The 18,066-nt window shown below is 39.2% G+C and overlaps 1 protein-coding gene across 11 annotated transcripts in view; it reads left to right on the forward strand.

The window, feature by feature from the left end:
- The window catches only part of wrn (WRN RecQ like helicase), a 109,834-nt gene that overhangs the window by 55,086 nt on the left and 36,682 nt on the right, over window positions 1–18,066 (forward strand). For all 11 annotated transcript variants that reach the window (XR_005941741.1, XR_005941736.1, XR_005941733.1 and 8 more), the window contains 8 exons: window positions 1,457–1,549; window positions 2,489–2,630; window positions 3,894–4,064; window positions 6,254–6,348; window positions 6,457–6,532; window positions 9,815–9,894; window positions 11,876–11,963; window positions 16,646–16,758. Coding sequence is in view for 6 of the 11 variants with exons in the window: in XM_041177660.1 (XP_041033594.1) it covers window positions 1,457–1,549; window positions 2,489–2,630; window positions 3,894–4,064; window positions 6,254–6,348; window positions 6,457–6,532; window positions 9,815–9,894; window positions 11,876–11,963; window positions 16,646–16,758 (858 nt within the window). In the remaining 5 variants the exon portion in view is untranslated. The remainder of the gene's footprint in view (window positions 1–1,456; window positions 1,550–2,488; window positions 2,631–3,893; window positions 4,065–6,253; window positions 6,349–6,456; window positions 6,533–9,814; window positions 9,895–11,875; window positions 11,964–16,645; window positions 16,759–18,066) is intronic.

Below are 18,066 nucleotides of genomic sequence, written 5' to 3' on the forward strand. Positions count from 1 at the left end.
TACATGGATTAGCAGTCCACCAATCTCTCACCAGTATAGCAGTCTCTATTTTAAAATTCCCTATCTGTGTAACCCCCTTCAGGCATTTAACTCTCCAAGAAATCTGGGTCCCTCCAACTCTGGCCTCTTGTGCATTTCCCATTTCTTTCACCCCAGCGTTAGGAGTCACGCCTTCTGCGGCTCTAAACTCTGGATTTCCCTCTCTAAACCTCGCCGCATCTGCAGCTCAATCTCCTCATTTTAAGATGCTGTTCAAAACCTACCTCTTTGGCCAAACTTTCAGTTACCCAGCCTGATATCTCCTCTTTTGGCTCAGTGCCAATTATTGGTTGATTAGAGTCTTGTGAAGTACCTTTAGACGTTTTCCTGTGTTAAAAGCACTATGTAAATACAAATTGTTGTAGTTTGTGGGGCCTTGTCCACACATTGTTTCCATACACCATGTGACTATACTTCAAAAAATATTAATTAACTGTGAGGTATCTTAGGGTATGCTGTGAAATTGAAAGATGCTATACAAATGTAAGTTTATAAAAATTCTTTCATGGAATGTGGCATCGCTGGCTAGACCAGCACTTATTGTCCATGAGAAGGTGGTGATGAGCCACTGTCTTGAACTGCTGCAGTCCATTTGGTGTAGGTACACCCACAATGCTGTTCCAGGATTTTGGATTCTCTTTTTTTGGAAATGGTCATTGCCTGACACTTGTGTGGCATGAATGCTATGTGCCATTTATCATCCCAAGCCTGAATGTTATCCAGATCTTGCTTCATATGGGCATGGACTGCTTCAATATCTGAGGAGTCGCGAATGGTAATGAACATTGTGTAATCATCCCCACTTCTGACCTTCTGATGGAGAGAAGGTCATGTATGAAGTAGCTGAAGATGGTTGGGCTCAGAACACTACCCTGAGGAACTCCTGCAGTGATATCCAGGGACTGAGATAATTGACCGCCAACAACCATAACCACCTTCCTTTGTGCTAGATATAACTCCAACCAGTGGAGAGATTTCTCCCGATTCCCATTGACTCCAGTTTTGCTTGGGCTTCTTGATGTCACGCTTAGTCAAATGCTGCCTTGATATCAAGAGCAGTCACCCTCACCTCGCCTCATGAGTTCAGCTTTTTTGTCCATGTTTTGACCAAGGCTGTAATGAGGCCAGGAGCTGAGTGACCCTGGTGGAACAGGAACTGAGTGTCAGTGAACAGGTTATTACTGAGTAAATGCCGCTTCCTAGCACAATTGATGACCTCTTCCATCACTTTGCTGATGATCATGATGATGCTTGTTCATTCTCTCTTTCATGTTAAAAATGCTGATTTCTTCCCTTTCTTAACATACTTCAGCTTTAAATTGAAAAATATTTGACATCTGAATGTTTAGGTACAAAACTTCAACCTAAACAGGTTCACCTGATGCTGTGTAAATGACTAGTTTTTCCTTGCCTACAGTATCATTCTGTCCCATTTTGAAGATGAACAGCTCAGGAGGGCGACTCTTGGGATCATTGGGACCGATAGATGTTGTGACAATTGTCGATTAAGGTAAGTGATCCAGCTGGGGATCACAGACGAAGTTAGGCATATTTTATAATCCATCTTGTAGAGCCCCTTGTACAGATAAATAGTTAATGAAATTATATGTATATGTTAAAAAAGTACTTGTTATGGTTTTGTTAATAATTCCCTTCCTTATCACTGTAATATTAACAAGAAGATATTAATTGATGTGATATGTGACTCTTGGGGACCATTTATATTAACTGTACAATTTCCACAATGTTTTGAAAGATTTAACTGGGAGATGAGGGAAGAACTAAGTTGCAATACATAACATACAGTGCAATTCGCTATCCAAAATAAATCTATTTATAATGTCGTACAGCAGCTACTACACTTGTGCATTGGAGACTTATGCCATCAATGGTGTAAAAACAGAAAACAACAATAAAGATAATTTTAAACATCTCATTGACCTAAAATTCTAACTTCATATTGGATGATTGTTTGAATTTCAGGCAGCGATCCAATTCTAGAGTTCAGATGATTACATCTGTATATAAATAATAGCGGTTCAGATAAGTAAAAGATTCTATGGCACAATTCAAAGAAGAGTGAGGACTTTTGGTGGTTTGGCTAGTGTTCATCCCCCAACTCAATCCACCAAACACTAAAAAGCTAGTTATTCATCTTGCTTGCTACTTGCATGATCTTGCTTACCACAGATTGACCCCTGCATTTTTTAACATAACCATGACTGCACTTCAAAAGTGATTCATTAGTTCAGAGTGTTTAAGATATCTCAAGAACATGATTGGCGTATATAGATATGATTTATTTTTAGCAAAGTAGTTCATAAATATAAGGGCAGCTGGGATCAAACAACCCTCCCTAAAACAGAGCTAAAAGGATTACATTTTTGATTTTTTTTGGTTTACTTAATATTCTGTAAGTGTTTAATATTTTCCTTGTTTTCTGCTGTAGAATTGGTAGCTACGTTTCTGCAGATGACCCAGAAAGTGAGATGCAAGATTTTGGAAAAGAAGCGCATCAATTGCTATCTGCAGTCTGTGTTTTAGGAGAAATATTTGGCATTGGAGTCCCTGTTTTGTTCTTGAGAGGATCTGTAAGTATATTGCTGTTAAAATCCAATATGTGAAAAAAAGGAAAAATTTGGTTTCAGGATGTCAAAGTTTTAGTATTTGGCTCCAAATAATAAACAAGTCCCAACTTACGGCAACTGTTGCGTCAGATCCATAGTACTACTGTTTATTTCTATTCCTTGATGTTCTGTAGCATTGCACTTCAGGAGTCGAAATCAAATCAAATGAAATGAGGTTAGGGTGGGGAGAATAACTGAACCGTGGAGTGCAGATGTGATTCCACCCCATTCATATATTTTGTCTTTATTTTTAGTTTTCCATTATTTATTTCTGTGTCACATTTATAATGGAAACTACCCATGTAAACTTATCATTATCATGCTGTGACTACATCCTCTTACTTGTGCAGCGCCACCACTGGCAGGAAAGTGTAATTATGTGTGGTAAGTTTACATAGATTCTATCATAAATATCCATAGAGAAATTTAGTATGAGGAAAATTGACAGAAAAATGTCATATGTCATACTTTTAATATATGTATACCATATAATGTTACAGGGAAAGAAAGAAAAAGATTTGTTGCAGTTAAAAATCACTCCAGCTTTGACATAGGTGCTAGAATTTCTTTTCTAGATTTTATCCATCATTAATACTAGCCAGCAGCTGATTACAGGTGCAAGCCCATTGCTATGAGTCCGTAGCTCTGTGCTGCATATTTGGAGCCCGACAAATGTTTCCTTTTCAAGTATATATCCAATTCCATTTTGAAAGTGATTATTGAATCTGCTCGTACCACCCTTCTCAGCAGTGCATTCCATATTATAACGTGTCATTGCTTTAAAAAAAGTTTCCTGATATCCCCTCTGATTCCTGCCAGTGGAAGCAGTTTCTCTTTATTTAATCTATTAAAACCCATCATAATTTTAAACACCCCTATTAAACCCCCCCCCCCCACCTTAACTTTTTCTCCATCCTGGAGCAACATCACAGTCTCACCACATAACTCAAGCCCCTCATCCCGCGTTCCATTGCAAATCTCCTCTGCGCTGTCTCTGAGATTTTGACCTCTTATAAGTTGTGATGCCCAGAATTGGACACATTACTCCAGCTGAGGCCCACCTAGAGATTTATAAAGATTAGCATAACATCTTTGCTTTTGTACTTTGTGTCTATTTAGAAAGCTAAGGATCCTGACAGTGGTAAAATAAGATGCCATGTGTGTAGGAGTAATTGGGATACTGAGTGCTTGGCTTTTTTGATGAACATACTTTCCTTATGTTTGCAGCGCTCTCAGCGTTTGCCAGAAAGGCATCGTAATCACCATCTGTTTGGCAGTGGAAAGAACCATCCTGAAAACTGGTGGAAAGCCTTGGGTCAGCAGCTCACCACTGAGGGCTTCCTGCGGGAAAGTTCTAGCTTTAGCCAATTTGCCATTAAATGCACTTTGACTAATAAGGTCAGCAAGGTTTATTTCATGTCTCAACTGGGATACTGCAAAGGAAACTGGATTATTAAGAATTATTCAAATGCACTCTATGCAATGTTCTTTGTTCAGTCTGGTGGTGACAAAGGGAAATGCAGTACTTTCAGAATGGGTGTAGGGTAAAATTCACAGAGCTGGCTTGTATGAAAGATATGGATTTGAAAGTGAATGCTGAAGCCAAATTGATTAACTATGTCCATTCTACAGAGATGAACCGATGTTTGTACTTGTAAGTGTTTGTATTTAGTTTCCTGGCAACTGGAATTGGTACTTCAGTTCTCAATCCCTATCAAAGCCATTTTTTCCAAAAAATAATTCTTTAATTTTTTTCCTTCGATTTTTTTTTTGCGCAAATCTCTCCCCTTTTGCTGCACTACAAGTAGATGATGTAAGGGAACTCTGCTGTCTTTTTCCAAAGATAACCATCCATTATTTCTCCAAATGCAAATATTTGATTTGAGATATCAATAACAATTTTTAAATTGTTCATATCAGTTTTCTGCTACTTTGTATGTTTATTACCGCTCTTCCCTTCTGCACTCAATAACTTCTCATTTATGCCAAAAGTAAGCTCCCAAAAGAATTTCTTTTTCATTTTCAGGTTTAAGTAACAGATTTTGCTGAGCAAAGTGCAAAAAGGAAGACTTGTTTTTATATAGCAACTTCCATGATCATGGGATGTCCCAAACTGCTCTACAGCAATAATGTATTTTTGAAATGTTGGCACTGTTGCAATGTAGAAAATGCAGTAAGCAATTTTCACACAGAAATATTGTAGAAACACAATGTGGTATCGAGCAGATAATCTCTTTCGTGATGTTGATTGAGGGATGAGTATTGGCCTGGACATGGGGGTAGCTGCCCGTCATTTGTGATTTTTTCACCTACCCGAGAGTAGGTGGGACCTTGGTTTTGAACTTATCATTCGAAGGATGACACCTTTGACAGTGCAGGCCACCCTCAGCGCTACAGTGGAGTGTCAGTCTATGTTTTGTGCTCGTCTCTGGAGTCAGACAAAAGTTTGTATTCCCTGGAAGTTTTAGCAGAGATTTGATTGAGTTTTTTAGGATTTTAAAAGGAATTGATAGGTTGGATAGAGACTTTTTTCTGTTGGTAAGGAAGTCTAGGACAAGGGGATATAATCGTAAAGTCAGAGCCAGGCCATACAAGAGAGAAATTAGGAAATACCTATATATGAAAGGTGGTGGAGGTGTGGAACACTCTCCTACAAAATAAGCAGTAGATACTAACTCAATTAATTTTAAATCTGAGATGGATAGAGCTTTGCTAACCAAGGGATATTGAGTGATATGCGTCAAGGTGGGTGGATGGAGTTGGGATCCAGATTAGCCATGATCTCAAAAAATGGGGTGACATGTTCAAAGAGATTGAATGACTGAGCCTGTTCCTATGTTCAAAATGGTTTCCCCTTCACCCATGTTGCACTCAAAACCTGACCTATACCAGTAATGCGAAGAAAGTAGCATCTTAAACAAGTTAACCCTCATTCACAGTCGCTGATGGTTAGTGTTGTGCAGAGTTTTAGTTTTATAGTTATGACACTGGATTGCTGGTACAAAGCAGAAGGAAGTGTATTCTGCATCTGGCCCAAGCTGCTTTACTTTGGAGTCCTTGATATTGCCATTGAGTGACAACTTAGTGTTGACCAGAGGCTGTCATTGTAATGGGCCCCTGCAAAATGAGAACACTGATTTGATCCATAAGTGCTTCCAACTAGGAGCCTCCCCTGTGCATATCATCTTATTGATTGTAAACAATGCTTGTGATTTCCCAACATGGTGGTTGATAGTTGAAGCTACCTGCTGATAAATATATGCAAGTAAAATTAGCCCTTAAAACTCAGTAGTTGCAATACATTTTTTATCACAAAAGCCTTAAGCACAGTTTTTTTAATATATATTTTATGGAAATATCTTTCAAATATAATTATGGAAGTTAAAGTTTATGCCTAAGGGATACAATGCTAGTTCTGCAGAAGAATCATTTAATAATAAATACCAAGAATCATTGTGTACAATGTTGCTGTGAAGGATTTTGAACAATGCATTAAACAGACTGCAAATGCTTCGGTTCCCAATAAATTAGTAACTGAAATCTGCACCCTATATTAAAATAAAGAATGAAAATTCTTATTTACACAGGGAAGAACTTGGCTGAGTAAGGCCTCTGATGAGTCCTGCCGTACTCTTTTACTTCAGGCCACCAAACAGCTGTGTCCACCTGTTCCATTTAAAGCGTATGTATTGTGTACTTATTGCATTTTACAGCACCTCCCTGAGTACCTACCTCATTTTAAAACTGCACAAATATTCTTTGATTTCATATGTGCTTTATTTCTTTGCAGTAAGGTTCAGCCTCCAACCTCATCTTCAGTATCGTCTCAACAATCTTCTTCATTGACCAGCCAGTTGGAGCTTCAGGTCTCTATTATTCACCTTTCATTTAATTTGCTTCTAGGGAAGTAATCAATTTAAATTGTTACTCTGATCTCCTATTGTGGAATTTGCATACATGGAAAATATTAAATGTTTCTAGTTCTTAATTGAAATTTGTTAATGGGATTTTTACTTTTTATATAATCGTACCTGTGGTACAAATCTTTATATTCTGTAGCTTTTATTATTATTTTTTAGTCCTGTAGAGCCTATATTTCAGTAGGGACTCGATACTTGTGAAATTATAAGCTAATGATCACTTGAGTATGCAGCCTTCCTCAATGATATTGAGGAAATTGATAGACAATAAATCTAGGCATTATGTTATTCATTGAACACAACATTGCAAGTATATTCCAACAAATATGTCCAAGTTCAAACTTAAAAAAAATTGTTTTCTGTTCAGTTAAATATTTTTTATTTGACTTAGATTGTCTTTTCTAGCTGTGGAGCAACATGTCTTTTAAGAACTGACTTTAGCTTCTAGAATCAGCAAATTATTTCTTTTTTATAATCTTGTCCGCACAAATCTGGACACTTGAAATGTTAACCACTACCAGATAGAGCAGAGGATTACACACATAAGTAACTGCCAACTTTATTGGTAATTAAATAGTGATGTAAAGCCAAACTTGTGTGCAATTTAAAAAAAGCTACTTAACATCATAAAGACAGTGATGCATCTTCTGGGAGCAATATTTTCTGTCCCCACGCGGCTGCGCATGGGTGCACGGCTATACAAAAATAATTTACTAAGGGGCCACGTACTTAAATAAATCACCTGCACACTCCACAAAACGTGACTGTTGCCTGGGAGATGTGACCCCTTTGTACGGCTGTATTGAGCATACAAAATGTAAAATAAAACAAGCCTAGTTAATTTGAGTGAAAAGTATAAAGTTCCTACTTAGATCAAGGAACCAAACCATTTTCTTCTTTAAATTAAATCAGAAGGTCACATTAAAGTTGTTAAGGTTCCAATTGTCCCCAAATTTTCATGTTTCGTCCAACCTTATGGTTGGCAGACAGACAAATCAGCCAGGCGGACTTTACATTTTTAATGAAACCTCATCCAAGGGCAGGATGAGGTCTCTGTTATTAAATTTAAAAAAAAGTTTATGGACAGAATTTTCATCGTGTGTATGTTCAGGTGACTGATTCTGATGAGTGGACATTTTTTTCCAGATTTTAAAATCTTCATTTAATTGTTTTGAAGTCTTCAGCTCCCTGAGGCAGCTCTCTGCCCTCAGGGAGCTTTCATGCGGCACTCGCCCATGCTTCTGTCAGCACCTGCCCTCCTCCCGCCTCCATCTTGGCAGCGCTGAGCATTTCAACACACGCTTCACACTGGCTGGCCGTTAATTGGCCATCCAGTGTGAAATCGCGGTTGGGGGCTGATGTAGGCGGCGGTCCGTTCCCTGGCCGCTCCCAGGCCCACCGATCGTGCCCGCATGCCCGTCTAAAAATTCCTGCCCTAGGTGTAGGGTGAACCAGATGTAGTGCAAGTGCATTTTTTACACTTTGCTCCTACTTCTTTGCGATATTTTAAAAGAATTAGATCTTCCCATTGATTTGAACTCGGCAACATAAGCAGCTTAACACAATTGGAGTTTAATTGAATCACATAATTTGAATTAAGTGATTAGATTAAGAGATGTAGACTTTGTTGAGCACCACCTATTTGAAAAACTTTTTTCTTGAGCACCACCTACTGCATCACCGTGTTACTTTAATTGTTCATGCTTACCATTCTAATTGCTATTTTAAGTGAGAAGTAAAAATTATTATTAATATTTGTACTGTGCTTGTACTAGCCTTACGAGTAATGGTGTTGACTCTGCAAAGGAATTTAATTTGGGGCTGAGAGACTTTTATCCAATTTGGGTTGAACTTTCACCCAGATGGTGCTTTGACCTACTATGGTTTCTATTTACTTATCCTTTTAATAATTTTTGGGAAGATAGCAAAGGGCATACTTACATCAGCAGTTTTCATTGTGATTCATTAACACATGAGCTGACCCTGTTTGTGCGATTAATTCATTGTATTTTATGCCAGGAAAATGTGGACGAGAAATATTACTCCACTTGTATGTGATGCAATGGAAACAAAAATCCTTTAAGGATAATCTATAAGACTATTGACTTTAAAGGCTGTTACAGCAGAAATTCGTCTAATTTTTTTTTAGAAACAAAAGCCCTTTAAGCAATATGAAAATGGTGATTTTTTTTAGAACATAGTAATGAATTCAGGTACTCAATTAGTTTTAGGGGAAATCTGACCGAAAATAGCAACGTTTGGGGGGGTGGTTCTTGACTTCTTAAGTAAATAAAAGTGGGATAAAATAACACTATCCGTTATTAGCAGTAATATGTTAAAACAGTTTGTTAGTGACATTGAGCAGTGCAAATTATTAAAACTAAGCAATGCTGAAATTTACAAGGTTCAGGACATTGAAAACAATAAATGATATTTTTATAATTTAGTTGCTAATTTACTTCAAACTGCAACTTACCTGAAGGGTAAGCTCTTCTACAATGGAAAGAACATTCATTTCCCAGCCATGCTTGGGTGCCTCCCCATTCTTTCTTTGCACCCTTCATTCCTCGCTTTTCTCCCTCCTGCCAATCCATAGAGACCTCTTCTGCTCCCTGCCAACTTAAACCAACCCAATCTGCCACCACGATTCACAAGCTGACAAATTACAGAATTGGCAGCACAATCACTTTTCTTTCACCCCTTGCCACTGCTCATGGAGGCATTTCTGTTACTCCCCCACCCCACCACCCCGTTTACCACTCATCGACTCAACCAATTCCCACCCCTGCTTTACTTATTGCTAGTCAGCTTCACCCTATGTGCATGAATTCCTCATTCCATAAAAACAGAATTAAATTAGGAATTTTCTCCTAGAGCGTGGAGCAGAGTTGGATAGCTGAACGCAGGTTTGCTGGCATGTAGGAATCAGGAAGTCACTGAATGTTGAATTGTAGGGGGAAGGGGGAAATGATTTTCTCAACTGGAAATGGCAGACACGTGGTCAAAGTCTATTCACTATTTGCCAGACACACCTCTTAGCCAGCCCAGTTTAAACAAAATTTCATTGTTTCATCATTCATCTTGGCTCTCCCCATCCCCCTCCCATCACTTAGTATTTTGGATAATTACATGGGTGGTTGATTTGAAAAAAGTTCATTATTATTGATCACCTTAATTCGCAACTATTTTCCACCAGACCAATTGTACTATTTTTCATTTTTCTTTCAGAAAGTGCCATTGCGTGACTGGTTTGAACGAAAGAAGGGAAAAGAGAATGAAAAGCTGCTTTCTGCAAGTGCAGTCAAAAGGTACATCTATTTGTGGTATTTCTAATGGGTATGTAATGTTGGGTTATGAGGCTAGACATTCTGTCCAATTATAATTGTTGGAAGGTCTGGCCCCTGATGTTTTAGCCAGCAGGCTGAGATGAACAGCTGATTTTATTGCTAGTGGAAAGATTGAATCATAACCTGGAATCTGTGATGAGACTCCATTTGTCACCATGATTCACAAACTGATATGTTACAGAATTAGTAGTTCCAGAAAATTTCAAGCATTGCAGGATAACAGTTGAATTCCTAACTAAAAAGTACATAGCTGCCTCCTTTTGGGACGTGGAATCTGTAGTGAGAGATTTTAATATCATGTTCAATAAGCTGACAGTTCAGTGAATTGTGTTGGAAAACTGCTTCTTTCAGACTCGATTAATTGACATTTCACCCATAAGCTAATGTCACTGCAGTATCCCTTGGCTTTTCATCTGTACCTTTACAAATCTTTCACATGCTACTGTGAAGATGTTGGAATGCCCTTTAGGCTGTTAGCATTTTTGTCTGTAGATTATTAAAGGAAACATCTGTTCCGGTTGGATCTGGAATAATAAATCCCAAAACTAATGGCAAGGTGCTCAGGAGTCTGTGGCATTTGGTGACTGTGAATGGTAAAATCGCTGAGCAGTAAAGTGATAGTGCATAGCAGTGAGATTTAAAAACACACTGCAGTGTGGTGAGTCAGGTCCATGAGGGCTGTTCTTCTGTCAACTTAAAACCGTAAAGGGAATCCTCGATTACATAAGCAGATCAGCAGTGACTGTTATTTGTTTCTTTAAGCCATGACACATGATGTGTCCTGCATGGGCAAACATAAACTTCCAGCATGCTGGTTTAAATGCTTTATTATTATTGAAGCATGTATATGAGGGTTGCAGTATAATTTCCACGCCAATATAAAAACCAGGAGCATGATTTTCTTTTAATGCTGTGGTGCTGCTCTTTTGTTTTGTTTGTGAATGCAAACTTTTCTTGCCAGTAACTTGCGTGATACAGCAGTATAGTGATAGCATGTGGTTTTAAATCCTCATGTTCTTGACAGTGTCACTGGAGAGCATTGCAGAACATAAGGCTGTGTGCTTCCCCAAGCATTGTGAGAGGGATCCTGTCGGACAGTCCCTCCCAAGCAATGCACCACCCATATGCCAGCTTGAGGACTGTATGGTCAGAGGGCTGGCAGCTGGCTTGCTTCCAACTATCTGCAAGACAGATAGGGGTATTATGGAGACCAGGATACAGGACACAGAGAGAAAACTTCTTTTTCTAACTATGTTTACCAAGCTGGATCACCCTGTCATCTATTTGACAACATCGTTGAGCAGTTCTACTGGCCGACGTATCAAGTTTCAGACTAGCTGTGCATATCCTAGGTTTCTAAGAAACACAGTATTTTAATCTACCTTAAATAAATGTTATGAATGGAATATTCTGTAAGTTACTGTATCTCACTTGCCTGTCAGACGTGGCTCAGTTAGTAGCATTCTTGCCTGTGAGCCACAAGGTTATGGGTTCAAGTACAACTCCAGGACTCAAGCACAAAAATCAAAGCTGGCAGTCTGGTGCAGTATTGAGGGGCAGCTGCACTGTCGCAGGTGCTATCTTTTGGATAAGACGTTAAACCAAGGCCTTTTTGTCCTCTCAGGTGGACATGTAAGATCCCATGGCTCTAATTTGGACAAGAACAGAGGAGTTATTCCCAGCGTCCTGGCAAATATTTATTCCTCAATCAGCATCACAAAAACAATAGATTATCTGGTCATTATCACATTGCCTTTGTGGGAGCTTTCTGTGCTCAAATTGATAGCCACGTTTCTTACATTACAACAGTGCTTGCACTTTAAAGGTACCTCTTTGGCTGTAAAATTTTTTGAGGCATCCTGTGGTTGTGAAAGGTGCTTTGTAAATGCAAGTCTTTTTTTTTGAATGTGAAATAGTAACATATTTATGTTCTTCTCCTCAGTCGCATTTTTGTTCCACCCTCATCTGGCTCCCCAGTAAAACCCATTCCCGCTGAAAGAGTCATATCACCCAGGGAACTGGAGCTGCAGGTAAGAACTTCTATTTAACAGAATGTCATTTTGTTTGCTCATTGTCTCAAAACTATTGTGTGCTTTCTAGTCATGATATTTCTGTAGGCATATGGGGAAAACCCCAAGATTTTTTTTAATCTGATTACTTTCTCCCTATCAATACAGTAACCACAGAGTACAACAAATAATATTTTTCATAATCCTCAGACACTGCTCAGGACATGCTGTGCAAGAGTGCTGGCATACAATCCTTTCCAGAATTTCACCCAGTGCCACTTTAACAACAATTTATATTTGTATAGCATCTTTAACATAACGAAACATCTCAGGAGGCTTTACAGGAGCATTATAAAACAAGGTATGACGCCGAGCTACATAGGGAGATATTAGATGACCAAAAGCTTGGTCAAAGAGGTTGGTTTTATGGCGTGTCTTAAAAGGTGAAAACGAGGCAGAGAGATGTAGGGAGTGGGTATTCCAGTGTTTGGGGCCTGGGCAACTGAAGGCACAGCCACCCATGGTGGAGCGATAAAATTTGGGATGCACAAAGAGGTGCAGAATTTTGTGGAGCGTAGATATCTTATAGGACTGGGTGACTGGAGGAGGTTACAGAGGGAGGAGCGAGGTCATGGTGGATTTGAAAACAAAGTTGAGAATTTTAAAATCAAGGCGTTACTCGACCAGGAACCAATGTAGATCATCAATGAGCACGGGTGATATGGGACTTGGTGCAAGTTAGGACACGGGCAGCTGGGGTTTGGATGACCTCAAGTTTATGGAGGTTGGAATGTGGGAGTCCAGCCAGGATTGTGTTGGAATAGTCATTTCTAGAGGTAACGAAGGCATGCATGATGGGTTTAGTGGCAGATGAGCTCAGACAAGGGCAAATTCAGACAATATTACCGAGGTGGAAATAGAGTGTTTTAGTGATGTCATGAATTGATGCTTAGAGTACAAGAGGACTGGAATAATTTGTCTTCGCATTTATTTGCCATTTTATTTTTGGGGTGTTGAAGGGTGAGAAACATCTAAAATTCAGTTGGTTCTCCCTTGACAACTCAGTGAAAAGCTTGAATGCAATTTACCCTGTGCGTAGCAATGATCTGGAACTCACTACCTAGGAGGGTGATGGAAGTGGAGATGATGAAGGCTTTCAAAATTAATTGGATAGGCACTTGAGGGAAATGAATTTTTCAGGGCTACGGGGATAGTGTGGGAGAATGGGACTGATTGGATCATTTTGCAGAGAGCTAGGGCTGGGCTTTGATGGTCTACCAATGCCCAATGATTGAAAGGTTGCACCTGGCCTGTTGGATAAGGTGCTTGATTTAAGGAACCATAACCTAGGCTGGAGTCAGCGATTCATTGAGGCAAAGGGAAGATGGAAAAGAAACTTAAGCAAGTTGAAGGTTTACTAGACTGGAATGGGAGGGTTGTCTTATGAGGAAAGGTTGGACAGGGTAGGCTTGTATCCGGTGGAGTTCAGAAGAATAAGCGGTGACTTGATTGAAACATATGAGATCCTGAGGGGTCTTGACAGGGTGGATGTGGAAAGGATGTTTCCTTGTGGGAGTATCTAGAACTAGGGGGTTATTGTTTAAAAATAAGGGATCGCCTATTTAAGACAGATGAGAAATTTTTTCTATCAAAGGGTAGTGAGCCTTTGTAACTCTCTTCCTCAAAAGATGGTGGAAGCACAGTCTTTGAATATTTTTAAGACACAGCTAGATAGATTCTTGATAAGCAAGGGGGTGAAACGTTATCGGGTGAGTGGGAATGTGGAGTTTAAGTTACAATTAAACCAGGCATGAGCTTATTGAATGGTGGAGCAGGCTCAAGGGGCCAACTGGCCTACTCCTGCTCCTAATTTGTACGTTCATAAGTCAAATATATTTTAATAATTGGCTATTGATCCACTAAGCTAGTCCCAACAGTCTCTCTTCCTTAACGTGGTAGTTGACCATGAACACAGTCTGACGTATCAGTATATTGATGTTGAGATTCCATGGGTCATAACAGGCAGGCTCCGGCATTCTCCTCCACTTGGGGAAAATGTGACATAGGTGCCTGAGTCAGACAGACTAGCCCCAGTTTATTTCTTTTGTTTTGAAGAGGCATATCTGAAATTCAGCACGTGGACCCTAAGTAATATTTTACCTGGTGCTTCTGTTCTTGTGATAGGCTTTCTGGTGCAGACATGATGGGCTGAATGGCCTCTTTCTGTGCCATAACTTTTCTGTGGTTTTTAGAGGTGCGTTAAGTCTTGCATTGTTGTACTATTGAGAATCTATCTTGAGGTTGCAAGAAGTGTGCATTTATCTTTTGGTGGTTTCTATATAGTATGCCATAGAAATTATGACCAATTAATGTTGGTATTTATCACCTACACAAGCAGTAGCCTTAATCCCATATGCATGCCCATTTCTTTTGTCTCTCTAAGTCTCTTTAACCATCTATCTAAATTATTCTTAAATGTTGAAATGACCTCTGGTTCAGTCGCTAATTCTGGATCAAATCCTGGACTTTGACCATTATCCCCTGTAAGGTAACTAGAGTATTTCCAGGAAGTTCCTCCTGTGCCTCAGTAAAGGTATACCCAGATGTACTATTAAATCAATTGGGTGCAAGTCTACAGTTTATGCAGAAGTAGCTGATATTGTCCGTCTGCTTGGCTAAGTGGTCGCACTCACCCATCTGACTCAGCAGAGTGAATTCCAACGCCAGGATTTAGGCACATAATCTAGGCTGATATTTTGGTGTGTTCCTGAGGAGTGCTGTAGTGCTGAACGTGCCTCCTTTAGTGGGCCATTAACCTGCGGCCCCATCTGCTTGTTTGTATGGAGGTGGACATAAAAGATCCCATGATGTGTTTCAAAAGGAATTTTCCCAATGCCGTTGCTAATATTTACTTGTTAGCCTTTACAGTGGAAAACTGTTATATGAACAATGATTTTGCCAAGTAATTTTATTCACTTAAACCTTTATATTTCTTCCAGCTGTTGTAACAAGTTTAGCAATCAGGTCCTACGCTGATTTTCATTCATGTGTATACAACAAATATTTCCACTTTATAATTTAGGAATATATTCATGAACTTTCATATTCATGGGATAGGTTTTTTTAAAAAAACTCACTTCCTACAAAAAGAAACATAATTCCTACTTGGAATCTTAACACGGTGTTCTCCAAACATCACCGGAGAGCGTTCCTGAGTGAAGTTGAGTCACAAAGATTACTAAACATCTGCAAAATGCCTGTAGACAGTAACCTGTGCACATCTTTTATCGATTTCCAACAATCATGTTGTTTCTGACTATGACAATTTTGAAATCACAATACCTCTTGTACACCGGTAATGATTTTATATTCAAGAAAACGCTCAGATCTGAGCAGGCAAGGCTCAAGTTAATTCCAAGCTCTGGAACATGTACAATGTACCACTTGTATATGATAGTCTATGAATGTTCATGAAGAAGTTAATATTTTCAAAACACTAAATTTTTAATAAAGGAGATGACCAGTGTTTGAGGTTCTTGTGGATAATATGGTGTGAAGCTGTGCCGATCCATTATATTGGGCACTTTGTCTCAGAGCTTGTATTTTCAAATGTATAGTGTATTATTTTAGCTTGTGAAAGTTGATATGCTGGACCTATGACAATCACAAATGTCCACAGCATCAATTGAAGTATCAAATATTTTTTTCGACAAGTGTTAAGGATTTATGTAAATAAGTTAGTAGCTTGTACTAAGTTTGTTTGTCAGGACTTTCCCCTCTCCTCAGCAATGTCATGAGCTCATAGTACAAACATTTTTGTTTAAGAATAGCTAAATGATGCATACTTCATTAATAGTTAATATGACAGGCGTTGTAGAAATAAACTATTGTGGCAGAAATACATATTCATGTTGGGCAGTGTAGCTTACTTGATCTTACACTAGTATCTGTAATGTTTTCCTCTCAATTATTCTAATGCTCTCCAATGCTCTCTTTCACCCTCTAAAGTTGAGCTCATCCAAAACATAAACAGAATTACCTGGAAAAACTCAGCAGGTCTGGCAGCATCGGCGGAGAAGAAAAGAGTTGGCGTTTCAAGTCCTCATGACTCTTCAACAGTTCTGTGGAAGGGTCGTGAGGACTCGAAACGTCAACTCTTTTCTTCTCCGCCGATGCTGCCAGACCCGCTGAGTTTTTCCAGGTAATTCTGTTTTTGTTTTGGATTTGCAGCATCCGCAGTTTTTTGTTTTTATCTCATCCAAAACATTGCTGCTTTCATCCTTTCCTGCTGCTGCCTCACTTCTCCTTTTCTCTGTAACCTTCTCCCTGAACTCTACATTCCTCTGTCCCTCCTCTCCTCCATCCTATTATTTGTAATAGTGTCTTTAGCCACCTGTAGCCCTCCTTAAACCTGACTACTTCAATCAATCCTTTGGTCACCCATCTTGGCATCTTCTTTGTCTAAGCATTCATTTTTTTTATTCCATGAGGCTCTGCAAATTAGCTGTTAATCCCACTGCCCACCCCCAACATTTTTATTCAGGATTTTCATTTTGATTTAACATTGTGCTTTTCTTAGACCCTTTGTGAATAAAATATTATTTGTTTTATGAAGAGTTTGAAAAAAGATATTAAGCATTCAGATTATAACATAATGCAAAGGGCACAAATTATGTTCTTTCTTTGTGTCATTTTGTCAACAGGGGAAGTTATATGGCAAATTGGTGGCAGCAAGACAGAAAATTGCCATTGAGAGGGATGTTCCTCCAGTTATATTGGCTACAAATAAGATACTGCTAGAGTTTACCATGATAAGGTAAATAAGATATATTGAACCTAGACTGAGAACTGAGTACAACTCACGTAATACAGCTGATCAATCAGCTAATAATTCCTATTTTAGTCCACTGACTTTTAAACACGTGATGTATATTTGAAACTTTCTCTATCTAAATTAGTAAATGTGATGGATGCTTATAGGTCTGTTTGTTTTTTATTTGGCAATTTATAATTGTAGTCCCATTTGAAATCACCTGTTAAGGTGCCTTGGGATCTGTAGGATTTGAGAGCTTAATCACAGCATTATGGGGTTGTCAAGCGGAAAGAAAGAAAAACTGTGACAACACATTAAAAATTCTGACACAAGGTAAAACAGTATCATAGGAATAGAACAGTTCTGTCGACCTATGTAATTGAATAACTCAGGTGAACCAGTCAATCTCTCATTGTGTTATAGTCAAAACTAGTTTGAATCTCTCAGGTCAAACAGGTGCAGCATGTGTGGAATAATGGAACCATTGTGAGGGAGGGGGAAAGGACGGGAAACAGAGTTGTGGGGGAGAAGAAAATCAGAGGGGGAAGGGAAAGACAGCAGGACAGAAGGGGGCATGGAATGGAGAAGGGTGAGGGGAGATGGAAAGGAAAGGATTCTGAGAAAAGGAAATCCACACCATAAGGATTGGGGTATGGAACAGCCCACCATTGTGGGGGGAGGAGAAATACAACTTGTTGGAGCAGGGGTCCTTTGGATGGGAGAAGGGGTTGAGGAAAAGAGCATAACTTCAAATACTTGCTTAAGGAGCTGGAATTTCAAATTAGCGGCTGCTGCTTACAATTCCTCTCCGTTTGGTGGCTGTCACACATCTCCAGGTTCAAAGCCAGGAAGGCCTTGAGCCCGATTCGCTGTTCCTAATATAACAGATTGGAACTTTGGCTGAAAGTGGAATAGATCTTTGAAGTGTAAATGTTTACCTGAGATAAATCCCACCTCCCAGCTTCGACAGCAACTACCACTTCCTGTTTCCAAATGCTTTAAATGTCCATTTTAAAGCATGATAGAAATTGCTCGGGTGTTGAGCTGCATTCTGTGCGGATAAATTGGAGCTCTTTCAGGGATGAGGGCACTCTATTCTAAGTTGATGCTGCATTTCTTTAGCATTTTTATTGGCACAGCTGGAGATTGGTAGCTCCTGATCACAGAAAATGTCTCAGATCAAGTCGGCAATTAAGGAAATTATTTGCTTGAGAGAATCAACAGCACAGAAAGAGGTCACTCAACAGCATTCCTAGGGTAGTGCTTGCCGATCAGCTAAAGTTATCCATTCTAATCCTATTTGCCTGCCTT

Source organism: Carcharodon carcharias, chromosome 1, assembly GCF_017639515.1.
Source record: "Carcharodon carcharias isolate sCarCar2 chromosome 1, sCarCar2.pri, whole genome shotgun sequence".
NCBI classification, from domain to species: domain Eukaryota; kingdom Metazoa; phylum Chordata; class Chondrichthyes; order Lamniformes; family Lamnidae; genus Carcharodon; species Carcharodon carcharias.